At 33.4% G+C, this 19,060-nt stretch overlaps 1 protein-coding gene across 2 annotated transcripts in view; it reads right to left on the bottom strand.

Moving 5' to 3' along the window:
* The window catches only part of Nsun6 (NOP2/Sun RNA methyltransferase 6), a 50,506-nt gene that overhangs the window by 12,133 nt on the left and 19,313 nt on the right, over positions 1-19,060 (bottom strand). For both annotated transcript variants that reach the window (XM_076832436.1, XM_076832437.1), the window contains 3 exons: positions 18,630-18,711; positions 9,779-9,898; positions 7,459-7,603 (listed from right to left, as the gene is read on the bottom strand). In XM_076832436.1, the coding sequence (XP_076688551.1) occupies positions 7,459-7,603; positions 9,779-9,898; positions 18,630-18,711 (347 nt within the window). The remainder of the gene's footprint in view (positions 1-7,458; positions 7,604-9,778; positions 9,899-18,629; positions 18,712-19,060) is intronic.

Below are 19,060 nucleotides of genomic sequence, written 5' to 3'. Positions count from 1 at the left end.
TTCAGATAAATGCAAATACAGACACAACATATTGGAATCTATGGGAAACAATGAAAGCAGTTTTAAGAGGGAAATTCATCGCCTGGAGGTCATTCCTCAAAAAAAGGAAAAACCAACAAATAAATGAGCTCACACTTCATCTCAAAGCCCTAGAAAAGGAAGAGCAAAACAACAGCAAATGTAGCAGAAGGCAAGAAATAATTAAAATCAGAGCGGAAATCAACGAAATTTAAACAAAATAAACTATTGAAAAAATTAACAAAACTAAAAAGTTGGTAGTTCGAAAAATAAATAAGATCGACAGACCCTTAACCATGCCAACAAAGAGAAGAAGAGAGAGAACTCAAATTACTAACATACGGGATGAAAAAGGCAATATCACAACAGATGCTACAGAAATACAGAAGACAATTAGAAATTATTTTGAAAACCTATATTCCAATAAAATACAAGATAGTGAAGACATCGATAAATTTCTTAAGTCATATGATCTGCCCAGACTGAGTCAGGAGGATACACACAATTTGAACAGACCAATATCAATGGATGAAATAGAAGAAGCAATCAAAAGACTACCAACCAAGAAAAGCCCAGGACCGGATGGGTATACAGTGGAGTTTTACAAAACCTTTAAAGAAGAATTAATGCCAATACTTTTCAAGTTATTTCAGGAAATAGAAAAAGAGGGAGCTCTTCCAAATTCATTCTACGAGGCCAACATCACCCTGATTCCGAAACCAGACAAAGACACCTCAAAGAAAAAAAACTACAGACCAATATCTCTGATGAACCTAGATGCAAAAATCCTCAATAAAATTCTGGCGAATCGGATACAAAGGGACATCAAAAAAATTGTGCACCATGATCAAGTAGAATTCATCCCTGGGATGCAAGGATGGTTCAATATACGGAAATCAATAAATGTTATTCACCACATCAATAGACTTAAAGATACGAACCATTTGATCATCTCGATAGACGCAGAAAAAGCATTCAACAAAGTACAGCATCCCTTTATGTTCAAAATATTAGAAAAACTAGGGATAACAGGAACTTACCTCAACATTGTGAAAGCTATCTATGCTAAGCCTCAGGCTAGCATCATTCTGAATGGAGAAAAATTGAAGGCATTCCCTCTAAAATCTGGAACAAGACTGGGATGCCCTCTATCACCACTTCTATTCAATATAGTTCTCGAAACACTGGCCAGAGCAATAAGACAGATGAAAGAAATTAAAGGCATAAAAATAGGAAAAGAAGAACTTAAATTATCACTTTTTGCGGATGACATGATTCTATACCTAGAAGACCCAAAAGGGTCTACAAAAAAACTACTGGAACTAATAAATGAATTCAGCAAAGTGGCAGGATATAAAATCAACACGCATAAATCAAAGGCATTTCTGTACATCAGTGACAAAACTGAAACGGAAATGAGGAAAAACACTCCATTCACAATATCCTCAAAAAAAATAAAATACTTGGGAATCAACCTAATAAAAGAGGTGAAAGATTTATACAATGAAAACTACAGAACCCTAAAAAGAGAAGTAGAAGATCTTAGAAGATGGAAAAATATACCCTGTTCATGGATAGGCAGAACTAACATCAAAATGGCAATATTACCAAAAGTTCTCTATAGGTTTAATGCAATGCCAATCAAAATCCCAACGGCATTTCTTGTAGAAATAGATAAAGCAATCATGAAATTCATATGGAAAAATAAAAGACCCAGAATAGCAAAAGCAATTCTAAGCAGGAAGTGTGAATCGGGCGGTATAGCGATACCAGATTTCAAACTATATTACAGAGCAATAGTAACAAAAACAGCATGGTACTGGTACCAAAACAGGCGGGTGGATCAATGGTACAGAATAGAGGACACAGAGACTAATCCACAAAGTTACAACTATCTTATATTTGATAAAGGGGCTAAAAGCATGCAATGGAGGAAGGATAGCATCTTCAACAATGGTGTTGGGAAAACTGGAAATCCATATGCAACAAAATGAAACTGAATCCCCTCCTCTCGCCATGCACAAAAGTTAACTCAAAGTGGATCAAGGAGCTTGATATCAAATCAGAGACTCTGCATCTGATAGAAGAAAAAGTTGGCTCCAATCTACATATTGTGGGGTCAGGCTCCAAATTCCTTAATAGGACACCCATAGCACAAGAGTTAATAACAAGAATCAACAAATGGGACTTACTTAAACTGAATAGTTTTTTCTCAGCAAAAGAAATAATAAGAGAGGTAAATAGGGAGCCTACATCCTGGGAACAAATCTTTATTCTTCACACTTCAGATAGAGCCCTAATATCCAGAGTATACAAAGAACTCAAAAAATTAGACAATAAGATAACAAATAACCCAATGAACAAATGGGCCAAGGACCTGAACAGACACTTCTCAGAGGAGGACATACAATCAATTAACAAGTACATGAAAAAATGCTCACCATCTCTAGAAGTCAGAGAAATACAAATCAAAACCACCCTAAGATACCATCTCACTCCAGTAAGATTGGCAGCCATTATGAAGTCAAACAACAACAAGTGCTGGCGAGGATGTGGGGAAAAGGGTACACCTGTACATTGCTGGTGGGACTGCAAATTGGTGCGGCCAATTTGGAAAGCAGTATGGAAATTCCTGGGAAAGCTGGGAATGGAACCACCATTTGACCCAGCTATTGCCCTTCTCGGACTATTCCCTGAAGACCTTAAAAGAGCGTACTACAAGGATACTGCCACATTGATGTTCATAGCAGCACAATTCACAATAGCTAGACTGTGGAACCAACTTAGATGCCCTTCAATAGATGAATGGATAAAAAAAATGTGGCATTTATACACCATGAAGTATTACGCAGCACTAAAAAATGACAAAATCATGGAATTTGCAGGGAAATGATGGCACTAGAGCAGATTATGCTTAGTGAAGCTAGCCAATCCCTAAAAAACAAATACCAAATGTCTTCTTTGATATAATGAGAGCAACTAAGAACAGAACAGGGAGGAAGAGCAGGAAGAAAAGATTAACATTAAATACAGACATGAGGTGGGAGGGAAAGAGAGAGAAAAGGGAAATTGCATGGAAATGGAGGGAGACCCTCATTGTTATACAAAATTACATATAAGAGGTTGTGAGGGGAATGGGAAAAAAACAAGGAGAGAAATGAATTACAGTAGATGGGATAGAGAGAGAAGATGGGAGGGGAGCGGAGGGGGGATAGTAGAGGATAGGAAAGGTAGCAGAATACAACAGTTACTAATAGGGCATTATGTAAAAAAATGGATGTGTAACTGATGTGATTCTGCAATCTGTATTTGGGGTAAAAATGGGAGTTCATAACCCACTTGAATCTAATGTATGAAATATGATATGTCAAGAGCTTTGTAATGTTTTGAACAATCAATTTAAAAAAAAGAAAAAAGCAAACTTATAAGGCCAACATTACCCTGAGGCCAAAGTCTAAGGATAACACAAGAAAATAAAAAAATTACTTCAATATCCTGCTGAATATGGATATAAAAATCCTCAAAAAAAGTAATAAAAATCTAGCAATACATTGAAAAGATCACTCAAAATGATCAAATGGGATTTATTCCAGGAATACAAGTATGATTTATATACATAAGTCAGTTAATGTGATAAAATGAAGGGCAAAACCCCTATAATCATCTAATGGAGGCAGATAAAGCATAGGACAAAAATTCAATATCCTTTCATGATTAAGAACTCTCAATAAATTAGGTAAAAAAGGAAGAACCTCAACACAATAAAGCCCACAATTAGCATCACAAACAATGGGGAAAAGTTAAAAAAAAAAATTTCTCTGTGAAATCAGGAATAAGGATGACCACTCTCACCTCTTCTTAACACAGAATTAGAAGTCCTAACCACAGCTATTAGCCAAAAGACAGATATAAAAGGCACCCTAACAGGAAAGGAAAAAGTGAAATTATCTGTTTGCTAATGACATAATCATATATGGAAAACTTTAAAGACTCCACCAGACAACATTAGAACTCATAAACAAATTCAGTAAGTTGCAGGATATAAAAGCCACATTAAAAAATCAGTAGTGTTTCCATACTTTAAACACTTTTCATAAACAAAAAAAACTCACTCACAAAAACAAAAGAATAAAATACGCAAGAGAAAATGTAACTTCAAAGAAAATCTATATACAAAAAAGCTTTTACAAAGCACTGAGGAAAAAAATTCAAGGACAAAAAGGTATGCAATGTCTAAGCATTAGAAAACTTAATATTATTGAAATGCCCATACCACCGAAATCTATGTATAGAATCAATGCATCCTCCTCTAAATTTTAATGTCATTTTTCACATAGAAAAAACAATTCTAAAATTATTATGAACCATAAAATAATACAGCCAAAACAATCTTGAGCAAAAAGAACAAAGGTAGGAGAATTATACTACCTGCTACATTTACAATACAAAGCTATAATAATCAAAACAGCACGGTACTGTCACAAAAATTGACACAATGACCAATGGTATAAAAAAGTCTGAGGATAAATCTATGCATTCACAGAAAATTTATTTTCAATAAAGATAGTAAGAGCACACAACAGTACCTTCAATAAATGGCACCAAAAAAAACTGGCCATCCACATGCACAAAATTGAATCTTTATTTAAAGCCTTGTTTAAAAATGAACTCCAAATTGATTAAAGACCTGGAAATGTAAAATAATAGAAGAAAAGTTCCATGACATTGGTAGGTGATTATTTGTTTAGATATGGCCCATGAAGCACAAGTAACAATAACAAAAATAGACAAATACAATTACATGAAACTAAAACGCTTCTGTACAGCAAAGGAAACAATAACAATGTGAAGAGAAAACCCACATAATAGGAGAAAATATCTGTAAACCACATATCTAATAACGAGTTAATAATCCAAAATACACAAGAAACTCAAATTTAAAGCAAGAGACCAATTTAAAAATGGGCAAATGACTAGAATACACATTTTTCAAAAGAAGATATGGCTAACAGATGTATGAAAAAATACTTAACATCACTAATCAGGGAAATGCAAATAAAATTCATAATGAAATTTATCAGCTCACATTTGACAGGAGGTTACTAATGAAAGAACAAAAGATAACTTGGTGAGAGCATAGACAAAAAGGAACATGGGCATGCTTTCGATCAGAAACGTACAGTGCAGCCATTAAGGAGAGTGGTCTAGTTCTTAAAAAAAAAAAAAAAAAAAAAAAACCTACATAATAAAAGTACTATGATCTAGCAATCCTTTCACTGAGAATATATGCAAAAGAATTGGGATTAATGTCAGAAAGATATCTGCACTCCCATGCTCACAACAGCTAAGACATGGAATCAACCCAGTGTCCACTGACAGATAAATGGATAAAGGAAATGAGTTATATACACAATAGAATGCTATTTAGTTTTAAAAAAAATAAAAAAGGAAACTCTGTTATTTGTGAAATATGAATGAATATGGAGTACATTATGTTAAGTGAAATAACGAAGGCACCAAAAGACAAATACAGCATGATTTCACTCATGTATGGAATATTTAAAAAGTCAAACTTACAGAAGTAGAATGGGATAGTGGTTCCAGAGACTCAGGGAGTGAGGAGGGGCTGGGGAGATACTGTTCAAAAAGTATACACTTTCAGCTAAATAGGAGAAACAGGTTTTTGGTATCTACTGCACAGCATCGTTACTATAGTTATATGCGCGCGCACACACACACACACACACACGTATATGTGTGTGTGTATATAAATATTTTTTTCAAAATTGCTAAGAATAAATTTCATCACAAAAAATAAATGAATTGATGAATATGTTAATTTGCCTGCTTTGATCATTCCACATCTATACACATATCAAAACATCAATGCAACTGGACATGGTGGCGCATGCCTGTAATCCCCATGACTCAGGAGGCTGCGGCAGGAGGATCCCAAGTTCAAAGCCAGCCTCAGCAACTTAGTGAGGCCCTAAGCAACTCAGCAAGACCCTGTCTCTAATAAAATATAAAAAAATGGTTAGAATGAAATCTTAGAGTAGTTTTGATTTGCATTTCTCTAATTACTAGAGTTGTTAAACATTTTTTCATATATTTGTTGATTGAATGTATATCTTCTTCTTAGAAGTATCTGTTCAGCCCATTTATTGATTAGGTTATTTGGTTTTGTTGCTGCTACTGCTGTTATTTTTCCATTAAGTTTTTTGAGTTCTTCATATATCCTGGAGATTAGTGCTCTATCTGATGTGTGTGTGGCAAAAATTTCCTCCCAAAATGTAGGCTCTCTGTTTACCTCATTGATTGTTTCTTTCACTGAGAAGCAGCTTTTGGTTTGAGTTCATCTCATTTATTCTTGGTTTTATTTCTTGTGCTTAAGGAGTCTTGTTATAGAAGCAGGGGCCCTAATCTGACACGATGAAGATTTGGGCCTACTTTTTCCTCTATTAGGCACAGGATCTCTGGACTAATTCTAAGTTTTTAATCTACTTTGTGTCAAGTTTTGGGCATGGTGAGAGACGGGCTTATTTTCATTTTCTGCATATTGATTTCCAATTTCATCTCATGCCAGTCAGAATAGCAGCTATCAAGAATACAGACAACAATAAATGTTGGGGAAAAGGCACACTCATACAATGTTGGTGGCACTGCAAAGTTGTGCAACCAATAAGGAGAGCAGTATGGAGATTCCTTAAAAAACTGGGAATGGAACCACCATTTGACCCAGCTATCCCACTCCTGGGTCTATATACAAAGGACTTAAAATCAACATACTATAGTAACACAGCCACACCAATGTTCATAGCAGCTCAATTCATAGTAGCTAAACTGTGAAAGCAACCTAGATGCCCTTCAATAGATGAATGGATAAAAAAACTGTGGTATATATACACAATGGAATACAACTCAGCAATAAAAGAGTAAAATTATGACATTTGCAGGTAAATGGATGGAGTTGGAGAATATCATGCTAAGCAAAGTAAGCCAGTCCCCCAAAACCAAAGGCCAACTATTCTCTCTGATAAGTAGATACTGATCCATAATGAGGGAGGAGGAGGCATGGAAAAAATAGAGGAACTTTGATTGGGCAAAGGGTAGGGAGGGTACATGGGGGCAGGAAAGATGGTGGAATGAGATGGACATCATTATCCTAGGTACATATATGACTGAATATATAGTTTGACACTACATCGTGTACAATTATAGAAATGTAAAGTTGTGCTGCAATTGTATACAATGAATCAAAATGCATTCTGCTGTCATATATACCTAATTAAGAAAAAAATAATTTTAAAGGTAGGGGTGCTGGGTATGTGGGTTGGTGGTTAAGCACCCCTGGGTTCAATCCCTGGTACCAAAAAAAAAAAAAAAAAAAAAACAATGCAATTACAATTTGCTCATTAAAAATAACAAAATTTAACTCACCTTTTGTGTTCTCAATCATATCAAGTTTAAGTGCCTTTGTTCCATCAAAGCAATATGCCTTGATGGAGTTCAACCCAAATAGTAAAGCATTCTGCTTGATTTTTTCTATTTTGTTGGATATTTTATCAAGTGCTATTACTTCTCCCTAATATAAAAAAAATCAAAAATAGTCATGAAAATACAAAAAACAGGTGAAAAATTAGTCTTCCCCACTATCCTCTCATTCCTACTCTACAAACTCATTGAACAAACATATCAAATTTACAGCAAATACTTAAGTCTTTCCTTTTAAAAGATATCCTTCGATAATTAATCTTTCTTATAGTTAGCTACTTTTAATCAACAGAAATCAAAACTGAAAATAGTGTTTGCAATCTTCAAGAAGTTCAAAAACACCTATTGAAAGTAAACATCAAAAATCACCAGTTTGATGTGACTTCCTTACCTCTCAAAGAGGATGAACTAATGCTATAAGACATCTAACTTAAAGTGCCTTTATATGCCAATAAAAATTACTTATAAAACTGATAGTCATTTTAATATTTTTGATCTAGTCACACAAATTCCTATAAATTCTTGCAACTAAAGGCAGAAAAAGAGCCAAAACCTCTGTACATCCCAGCAAAATATTCTGAAGTTGATATTAAAAACACTTCAAAATTACTTTATATGATAAAACTTGTATTAAGTCAAAGTTAAGAAAGATGACAATTTTAAGAATGCATTGTAATACTTTAAAATATACTATGAAATGATACTGAAAAAAATGGTGCAATTGACTTTTCTATGTATTTTCTTTTGTTCCTTTTGCATATATCATCTGTCTATGATATATGCCTCAATGGCATAGACTGATAACAGAAAATTTGCTGATAATGTCCCTAGATTTTTTTTTGTTTTCATCAACTTAATATTGTGTTCGAGTATTTTCAAAAGGTACATTTTTACTTGTCTTTACCTAGATGTGATTTTTACCCAGCATTATAAAACTGGCTGAAAATGAATATATATAACATTCAGACTCTCTTTGGAAAGACTTTACTAGGGAGAATAAAGCATGTATGAATAATAGCCATTAGGTAAATATAATAAATATGTCATAAATTAAAAGGGGGTTATTTTCATTGTAAGATCATATCATAATCAATCTGTACATTTTTAAAATATTTATTTTTTAGTTGTAGTTGGACACAATACCTTTATTTTATTTATTTATTTTTTATGTGGTGCTGAGGATCAAACCAGGGCCTTGAACATGCTGGGCGAATGCACTACCCTGAGCCACTACCCCAGCCCCTCAATCTGTATATTTAAAGTTTCAAGAAAACTGAAAAAGGATTTGCATTAAAATCTATAGTCATAAAATGAACCCTTCTATTTCATGAGCTTTATTTTAAACACTGTTGGCATCTTTTTTTTTTTTTTTTTTAAAGAAACACTAATACATTTATCCTTCAAGAATTTTTCCTACCACTACTTAAATTCTTATTAGGCAAAAAAAAAGAGTATAATTAAACACACAAATATATCAATGCTTTATCCCCAGTATCTAACACAAAGTAAATTCTAAAGAGTGTTCAACCAATCAATCAAGGACTTTAGACTGAGAAACTGGTAAGTACTCAGATTTTAGGAACCATTTAGATTTATAGAGTTTGAAACAAAAGATGGCATCAGATGGCTAAATATTTCTTTAATTAAATAAAATTGTAGGCTATAAGGCTATAATGAGTTTTGAAAATAGATAAAACCAGTCCATGATAAAGCACCTTGCAAATATACATACATAGGAAAACAGTAAAATCTCAACTAAAGTTATCCAAGATCACACTTACTTGCATTGTTACAAAGAAGCAGGTTTTATAATTAAACTAAATAAGATTTAAGATACTCAAGATGCACACATTCTGTAAGTATTTATGTGTGTTTATTTATGTATTATATGTCTATGTGTATAGATATCAACATATACATTTCCACCCTGATAATATACTCTCAATATTTAGTGGCAGAATAGCTAGAACAAGGGCAAAACTTTAAAAGAACATGAAAATATCTCTTAAATGTTTCAAACTTAATTATATGAGGAAAGAATTGTATTCTATAATGTAGAGTAAATTGAGGATTCAATTAGGTCTTTAGATAGTCTTCACAAATAATTGTTTACTGAACTTAATGTTTGGTGAACTGACATAATTGAACAATTTTCATTTTGGATAAATCTGAAGTAGTAGTATAGATGTGTTTTCTAAGTTATAGTCTACCCTCACCACTGAAATAGGTAATACATTGAGTAGTTTTGTTATGAAAACAGTCTTACCTGATCATGCATTAGTGTTGCTATATGTGTTGTTTTGCCTCCAGGAGCTGCACACAAATCTAGAATCTTCTCTCCAGGCTGAGGATTTAAAACATGAGTTACTACAGCAGATGGCAAATTCTGAAAAGAAAAAAAAACATTGATGTAATAGATTATCAATGATTCTAAATCATTTTTAATTTTAGAACCAAAGAATATAAAGAAATCTTCAGTGTGAATTCAGTACAGCATACCCAAGTTTGTTAAGAGTACAATTTCTATAAATATACAAATGTCAGGAGATCAGTATTCCTAGAGTATCCTATTGCCTTACATAATACACCTACCTGCACATGAACACATAGGACACATTTTCCAGTCAATTCAGGGTCCTTCCCTGATGTTTTCAGGGTATCAGCAAAACAATCATCATTATTATTATTATTATCATCATCTTACTTCCGGTGGTTCTCAATATTTGAGAGAATAAAATATGAGAATGCTCTGACTCTTTTTCCAAAAAAGTAGATTTTACAATTTGGGGGTACCGCATCATCTAATTTAACAATCCTGGATTTACAATAAGTTCACACAAAAGTCATGTTTGTGTTCCTATCTCCATGATACCACAACATTTCCAGAGAAAGGAAAGAAAATATAAAAGTTCCTTGTTAAATCTAATTGGCATCTATGAGCTTATGCAACCCAAACACTGTACCTATAGCAGTAGGTAATATTAAATCATTGTTATTACAATTAATTATATAAAGACTGCTATTTCAGGACAATAGCCCTGAGTGAGACAGGTGTAATACTATCACAAAATAATCCATTTTAAAATATTTCTTGGCAACGGGAAACAAATAAATGGAGGCTAACAAGCATGGAGTGATTTTTAAAGCCAAAAGGTTTCAATTTCCACCAAAAATACTTAAAATTATATTCATAAGTGTACCCTTTACAACTGACAAGGTTGCAATCTTCCCAAAGGAATCCAAGATTAGAAATTCAAAAGAGAAGATCCATGGTGAAAAAGCAGTTACAAATGAGCAAGTTTTCCCTGTGACTATACAAAGCATTAAAATCAATGCAATTTAGGGCACATGAAAAGCAATTCTTTACACTAAAGACTAAAAACCTATTTACAAATAGTTCATCTTCATGGACCTAATTTATTCCAAAAGTACTTAAAAACTGAACTCCAAAACAGAACATTAAAGCATGTGGCTACTAAAAATTGTTTGATGTTTTTTCTAGAGATAGCTGATAAAGCTTCACTCGTAAGTATTATAATCTAGCATTCCTCTCCCACATTACTTTCTTTAGTTTGATCCACAGGGCCACAGTATTACTGTCTTGTAATATTCTAAACCTATTTCCTTCTCCAATTAGAATAGACACTCCAGAAAATAAGGGCGTAGATTGTTTGTCTAAATATTTCTACTGTATCATCAACATCTATATGCATCTTGCATATAATGAATGCTCAATAAATATTTGTCAAGTAAATAAATGAATCAGTGCCCTGAGCTTCAGCCACTGGCCACAGTCTTGGTGTCCCGCTGCAGCCATGTACGCTAGCTGTTGAGTGACATTTTGCCTCTGCCATGTGTCCCTTTGCCAAAATCATCAAAACCTACAAAGGGGAGCCCATGCCTGTTATTATAAATACAAGAGTGTGTGGGAAAATATCTCCATTGAAAATATCTCAGCCAGGAGGAAAAAAAAAAACAATAAAATTAGAGATGGAAAAGCAGATACTATCCCAGACATCACTGAAATTCAAAGGATCACTAGGGACTTTTGAAAATTTATATTTCAATAAACTGGAATGATACAAATTTCTAGTCAGATATGACCTACATTGAACCAAGGGGATATAGAAAACCTAAACAGACCAAGAGCTAGCAATAAGATCAACACAGTAATAAAAAGCTTCAACAAAGAAACCCATCATGTACAGCCACAAGATTGGGATACTAATTAGAAGGCAAGGGAAAACACATAAATAGAGGCTAACAAGATGTAATTAGAATAAGATGTACTCCATGTTTGTATAATTGAAAAATTATACTCTACTCTCATGTAACTAAAAATAATGAGTAATTTTTTTAAAAAGAAAAACAATAAATACATTGCTGAAGGGGAGAAAAAAACATCACCAGATGGTTTCTCGGCTTAATTCTACCAGACCTTTGAAGAACTAATGCCAACACTTTTCAAATTATTATATGAAAGAGAAAGTGAAGGAACCCTTCCAAATTTATTCTATGAAGTCATTTTCTCTAAAATAAGGACCAAGACAAGGATGTCAACTCTTACCACTACCATTCAATATAGTACTTGAAATTTTAACCAGAGCAATTAGGCAAGAGAAGAAAATAAAAGGGACATCCTGATCCCCAAACTAGGACACATGCATGAACAAACATTAAAGACCAAATTCCCTGATGTATGCAATACAGATGGAAGAATTCTTAATAAAATATTAGCAATTTGTATTAAAAAACACATCAACAATATTGTATATCATGATCAAGATGATTTCATCCCAGGGATACAGGCATGATTCAACATATGCGAATCAATAAATTAATTCATCACATATAGAATTTAAGGACAAAAATCACATGATCATCACCAGATGAAAAAAAAAAAAGTCTAACAAAATTTAACACCCATTCATGTTAAAAACATTGAAGAAACTTAACTCAATGTCATAAAGGTATATACAACAAACCCAAAGCTAATATCATCCTAAACAGAAAAACAGAGAACATTTCCTCCAAAGTCACAAACAAGATAAGAATGTTGACACTTACCACTACTATTCAATATAGTACTTGAAATTGTAGCCAGAGCAATTAGGCAAAAGAAAGAAAAAAAAGGGACAGATAGAAAAAGAAGAAGTCAAACTATCACTGTTGCAGATGGTATCTTAAACTTAAGAGATTTAAGAAACCACTAGAAAATGACTACAGCTGATAAATTTAGCAAAATAGCAGGATTAAAAAAAATCAAGGGCTGGGGTTATGGCACAGAGGTAGAGTGCTCGCCTAGCACATGTGATGCACTGGGTTCTACTCTCAGCACTGGGTTCCATCCTCAGCATCACATAAATAAAAAATAAAAGATATTGTGTCACCAGAACTGTGAGGTGGGGGGGAGGGGGGGAAAAAATCAATGTACAAAAACCAATAGCTTTTCTATACAACAATAATAAATCCACTGAACAATAAATCAGGAAAGCAATTCCATTCATAGTAGTTTCAAAAAAAAAAAAAAAAAAAAAAAAACTTGGAAACAAATCTAACCAAGCAGAAAGCCTCTATAATGAAAATTACAGAACACTGAAGAAAAAAATCGAAGACAACTCTACTAGATGAAAAGACCTTCCCTGTTCTTGTTTAGACAAAATTAATGCTGTTAAAATGACCACATTACCAAAAGCAATCTACAGATTCAATGCATATTGAATAGCAATGACAAAACAGCAATGACATCCTTCACAGATACAGGGAAAATAATTCTAAAATTCATTTGGAAGAATAAAAGATCCAGAATAGCTAAAGCAATCCTGAGCAAAAAGAGCAATACCAGGGGCATAATACCTAATTTCAAATTATATTAGACCTATAGTAACAAAAATTATACAGTACTGACAAAAAAGAGAAAGGAGGTGGAAGAGAGACATGTAGATCAGAACGGAAGACACAAAGACAAGCCCACCCTGGTACAGTCACCTGATCCTTGGCAAAAGGATCAGAAATATGTTAGAAAAGAGACAATCTTTTTAACAAATGATGCTGGCAAAACTATGTATCCATATAGAAAGATGAAACCAGATCACTATCTTTCACACTGCACAAAAGTCAACTCAGAATGAATCAGACTTGTCCATCATGGTAGCACATGCCTGCAATCCCAGCAGCTTAGGAGGTAGAGGCAGGAGGATCACAGCCTCAGCAATGGCAAGGTGTTAAGCAACTCAGTGAGACCCTGACTCTAAATAAAATACAAAATGGGGAAGGAGATGTGGCTCAGTGGTTGAGTGCCGCTAAGTTCAATCCCCGGTACACCACCCCCAGCCCCACAGAAAAGAAAAAAAAAAAAAAAAGAATCAAAATTAGGAATTACACCAGAAACTTTCAAGCTGTCCGTTTTTATGTCAGTACCATGCAATTATTGTTACTATAGTACTGTAGTATAATTTGAAATTAGGTATTGTAAAGCCTCCAGGATAGCTCTGTTTACTCAGGATTGTTTTTGCTACTCTGGGTCTTTTATTCTTCCATATGAACTTTTTTTCTAGGTCCTGAGGATGTCATTGCCATCTTAACTGGGAATGCATTGTTATCTGTAGATTGCTTTTAGTAATATTACCATTTTAACAATATTAATAGTCTATACAAGAACAGCAGAGGTCTTTTGGTCTTCTTATGTCTCTAAGAACACATCAGGTTAACACGCTAACATACACATACAGGCAACAACTTCTTCAATAGAACTCCCAAAGCATAGCAAATACCAAGAATAAATGGGATAACATCAAATTACAAAGCTTCTGCATAGCAAGGAAATAATTAAGAGCACAAAGAAGGCATACAAAATGGAAGAAAGTATTTACAAATTACTCTTTTGACATAATCAATATGCAGAATACATAGAGAACTCCAAAGAACCCCCCCAAAAAAAACAAAATAAATGGGCAAATGAACTAAACAGACATTTCTCAAATGAAATATGAATTTACGACAAATATGAAGAAAATATTCACTATTTTTAGTCAGAAAATGCAAGTCAAAACAACACTGAGATTTCATGGCATTCTAGTTAGAATGGCAATCATCAAAAATATAAGTAATAATACATGAGGATGTGGGGGGGGATAATATTTATACACAGTTGGTGAAACTGTAAATTAGTATACTCACATTGAAATTGATAGGGAGGTTTCTCAAAAGACTAGGAATGGAACCACTATATGAAATACCACTCCTTGGTATTTCTCAAAAAAAAAAAAAAAACTGGTCAGTATACTGTAGTGAAACATGCATACCCACGTTTATAGTAGCACAATTCACAATAGCCCAACTACAGAACCAGCCTAGGTGTCTGTCCATCAACAGATGAATGAGTAAAGAAAATGTGATATATATACACACACAAAGTAGTTTACTCAGTCACAAAGAAGAATGAAGAAAAATTGATGGAACTGGAAGACATGATATTGACTAAAATAAGCCAGACTTGGAAAGTCAAGGGTCATGTTTTCTCTCGTGCATGGAAGCTGTAAAGAAAAAGGAGGGGAAAGAAAGCGGTATGTCTCATGAAAATAGGAGACTAGTAGACAAGACGACAGTGACCAGGGAGAGACAAAGGGGACATACTGGGGAATAAAATTTATGTTAAGTGCACATACACATATATCACAATAAATTCCACTATTATGTATAATCAATGTACCAAAAAAAATTGCAAAAAATATTTTTTGTGAAGTTCAAAATTAAAAAAAAATTAAATAAAAGATTTCTAGTACCTACTCTAGACCTACTGAATTAAATTCTCCAGAGAGATAATCTCAAAACTATCAAGGTTTTAGAAATAAGGAACGACAGCGACTACCCAGGCCAGAAGAAATTAAGAATACACAATGATTAAATACAGCATGGGATCCTGGAAAACACATAGACACACACAAAAAAAGAAGGTAAGGGAGAAACTGGTGTATGAATAAAATTTAGAGTTTATTATAATATGGTATACACATTTGGAGTGCTGTATGTAACATACATGGGGATACTGTTTAATGGTTTAATGTATCAGTTTTTGTTTGTTTTGAATGAGATAGCAATCTCACTGTTACCCAGGCTGGTCTTAAACTTGCAGGTTCTAGTGTTCTTCCCAGCTTAACTTTCCAAGAACCACTGTTGGTTTTCTAAGCAATGACAAATGTACCATCATGATTTGTTACTAATTAGAATTTTAAAAACTATTTAAAAAATTGAAAAAAGTAAAAAATAATTTATATTACTATTAGGGGAAACTAAGCAAAGAGCATACAAGAATTCTTGTATTATCTCGGCAATTCTTATATTTTACCCTGTAATTCCAAAATAAAACTTTACTTAATTAGGAAATCTCCAAGAACAGACCCTAGGTACCTACAAGTTCTTTAAGTTCTAGAAGTGTTTTGATGCATACTAATTTATTCCAGAGTCCTGATGACCAGCATGAAGGAATTATAAAATTTGTGAGATAGCAAGACTCTGTAGGCTGAAACCTATGAAAGATCTTAAATATCTTTTATGACATCATGTTGGTCCCTAAAACCACAATGCAATGATATGTTATGTCTACTATCGGCCTCTTAGCTTTTAGAGAAGAATGGAAACTGACACTTAAAAGCAAGCAGAATTTTCAATTTGACATTGAAGTGTCAGTATCTATTTCAATGACCTAAAGCTCTTGAAAAGTGCTTTAAGATGATGCTTCTCACATCATTATACTTTTAATCTTTTAATTCACATCTAGACTTTATAGTCCTTTGTTCATGTTTGCCTGAAAAGGCTATTGGATTGTTTAGAAATTCCAAATTTGTTCTATTACCATTACATATAAATATGAAAACTTTTCCATTTGTGAAAATCATAACATATAGGAGTTCAAGGACCAAAATGATTCTTTAAGATGGACACTCTTCTTAAAATAAACTTACTATTCTTCTTTTGAAAATGTTTCTTTTTTTAAAAAATTATTTTTTAGTTGTAGGTGGACACAATATCTTTGTTTCATTTTTATGTGGTGCTGAGGATCAAACCCAGTGCCTCACATGTGCTAGGCGAGCACTCTACCTCTAAGCCACATCCCCAGCCCCTGGAAATGTTTCTTAAGGAAATCGTTATTCCCTGGTCTGGAGTGCACTAAATTAAGCTATTTAGATTTCACTGTATCAGATATGACCCAATTAAAAACCTGACAGTTCTGAATTAGTCTGTAAAGGGAAAGAAATTTATTGACTGGTGCTGGGAATTGAACCCAGGGGTGCTTTATCATTGAGCCATGACCCCAGTCAATTTTATTTTAAGACAGAATCTTGCTAAGTTGCTGAGGCTGACCTTGAACTTAACAAGGCTCCTATCTCAGTATTCCAAGTCTGGAATTACAGGTGTGTGTCCCCTTGTATAGCTTGTAAAAGGAAATTTAATCATGTGCAAACTAAATAGTAGACAAGGATTTCTGGGAAGTTGTAAAAGAACTATTTGGGAAACTTAAGGATTATGTGAATTACCTGGAGCTCCCGCTTACTCAGCTCAGAACCTGCATTTAAAACAGGTCCTGCAAGTGATTCAGATCTTCCAAGAGTCACACTGTAAGCATTGGCATATGGTCAAGAGCAAAGGCTTTAAGTCAGAAAGACCTACATTCAAATTTTGGCTTTCGTGATTTCTATGTGGCAATTAGCAAACCCTGATTTAGCCACTGGAAAATTACTGAGTGTCTACTATGTGCACACACTTCTATTCTCTAGGCCCCCATTTCCTTGTCTATGAAACTGGAGGTTTACAAGTAGCATACGAAAAAGTGTATCCAGAACACTCAGCATGACACATGCAATGCAATACCCACTCAATTAAGTGCTAGCTGGTATTACCATTTTCATTTTTAATAAGTTTACTGGCCAATCAAAGATCATCAATATACATTTTGTACAATAAAACAGCTTTCACTAGGGAAGTGACAAAAATTCTACCCTCAGATATAAAAGATTTATTCCAGCTGTAACATCTCATGTTCCTTGTCATTAAGTGATAAAGAATATGACTTTATAATGCTACTTGAATATTTTGAGTCAAGTTAATCTTAAGGTTACAGGTTAGGGAAAGTAGTGATCCTAGTATAAGTATCAACAAATATATAAAAATTGGACTATACTGATTTTTCTCTTTTCCAAAGTCAAAACTAAATCATGGGATAAGCAGGTATATGGCCCTTTCTTTTACTGAAGAGAGAAATAATACTGTATTAGATGCTGCAAGCAATGATGCATGGCTGTATTGTCTGATGATCACAAATGTTTGAAAATGGATTATATAACAAATAAGCAAAAACTAAAAACTAAGTAAACAAAATGACCAAAAATGATCCACAAGCCATTGTGTATTAGGTTATAGAGTCTAATATTTCACATTATTACTAATGTGTAAATAGATGACAATATAAATCATTTTCTGATTATTCACCGCAGGAATTATCTCCGAATTTGTGAATACCTTTTGGTTTAATACTAGGAAGAGAATAAAGCACATGGCATCTGAACTTAGGTTTGTAGTCAGACTCTACCAACTACTAGTGGTGTGAAGTTGGCCAAAAACAGATCTAGTTTTCAGTATCTTCATCTTATATTGAGAATATCATCATCTAACCAGCAAATAGTAACTAATGAGTTAATGAATGAAAGTGTTTACTAAACTGGAAAAGGCAAACCAGATGACTTATTACTACAACTGATATCCATCTCATAAATCTGATATCATTAAACTATTAGAATGTTACTAAAAGATACAAATGGAACACTTAAATGAACATCAAATGTGTGCATTATTTAGGGACTGACATTCTTAGATGGAAAGCAGTAATTTTAATGTCATTAAGTCACCTTTGAATAAAAGACAAAAAAATTTTCAAAATGTATCAAGGAAAAAAGCAAGAGCACTCAGATTTTCCTTATTTAATCAAAGGTAGATCAAAATATATATAAGTAGACCACCAGAAATGTTTTAATATGTTTTTTATAAAAACACTGAGATTTAGAGTTATCCACTAAAATATGTTTCAATGTCATAAATATTTTTCTTCTATAGATACTTACTTGTAAAAATAAGTAACTGGGCAGTACATTGTCAAATGAAGGGCTGAGATATATTGGTTCTGTCATTCTTATGCCTATACCTCTGAAAAAGAGGAAATCTAACATTAGTGTGTACAAACTACATAGTACATATTTCTATTAACATACTCAAATAGAATATCAAATATAAAATTCTTTGCCTTTTTAAAATTTTTAACACTAAAATACTTTGAATAGTCCTGAGAATTGTTTGTGAATGTTTACCTTGAGTAGGGTAAAAGAACACATCAGAATCAAATAAAATTAAATAAGTTTTTCATTTAGGCACAAGAATTTCTTTATTTCAAATAAACCAAAAAGCCAAGAACATCTGATTATTGATTCATTCTTATCTTTTTGGTAACTGACTTATGGTAACTTAGTCTACCTAATTAATCAACATTTCATGAATG

Source organism: Callospermophilus lateralis, chromosome 13, assembly GCF_048772815.1.
Source record: "Callospermophilus lateralis isolate mCalLat2 chromosome 13, mCalLat2.hap1, whole genome shotgun sequence".
Lineage (NCBI taxonomy): Eukaryota > Metazoa > Chordata > Mammalia > Rodentia > Sciuridae > Callospermophilus > Callospermophilus lateralis.
The sequence above is the reverse complement of the archived record's forward strand: the minus strand, read 5'-3'. Positions and strand labels throughout refer to the sequence as shown.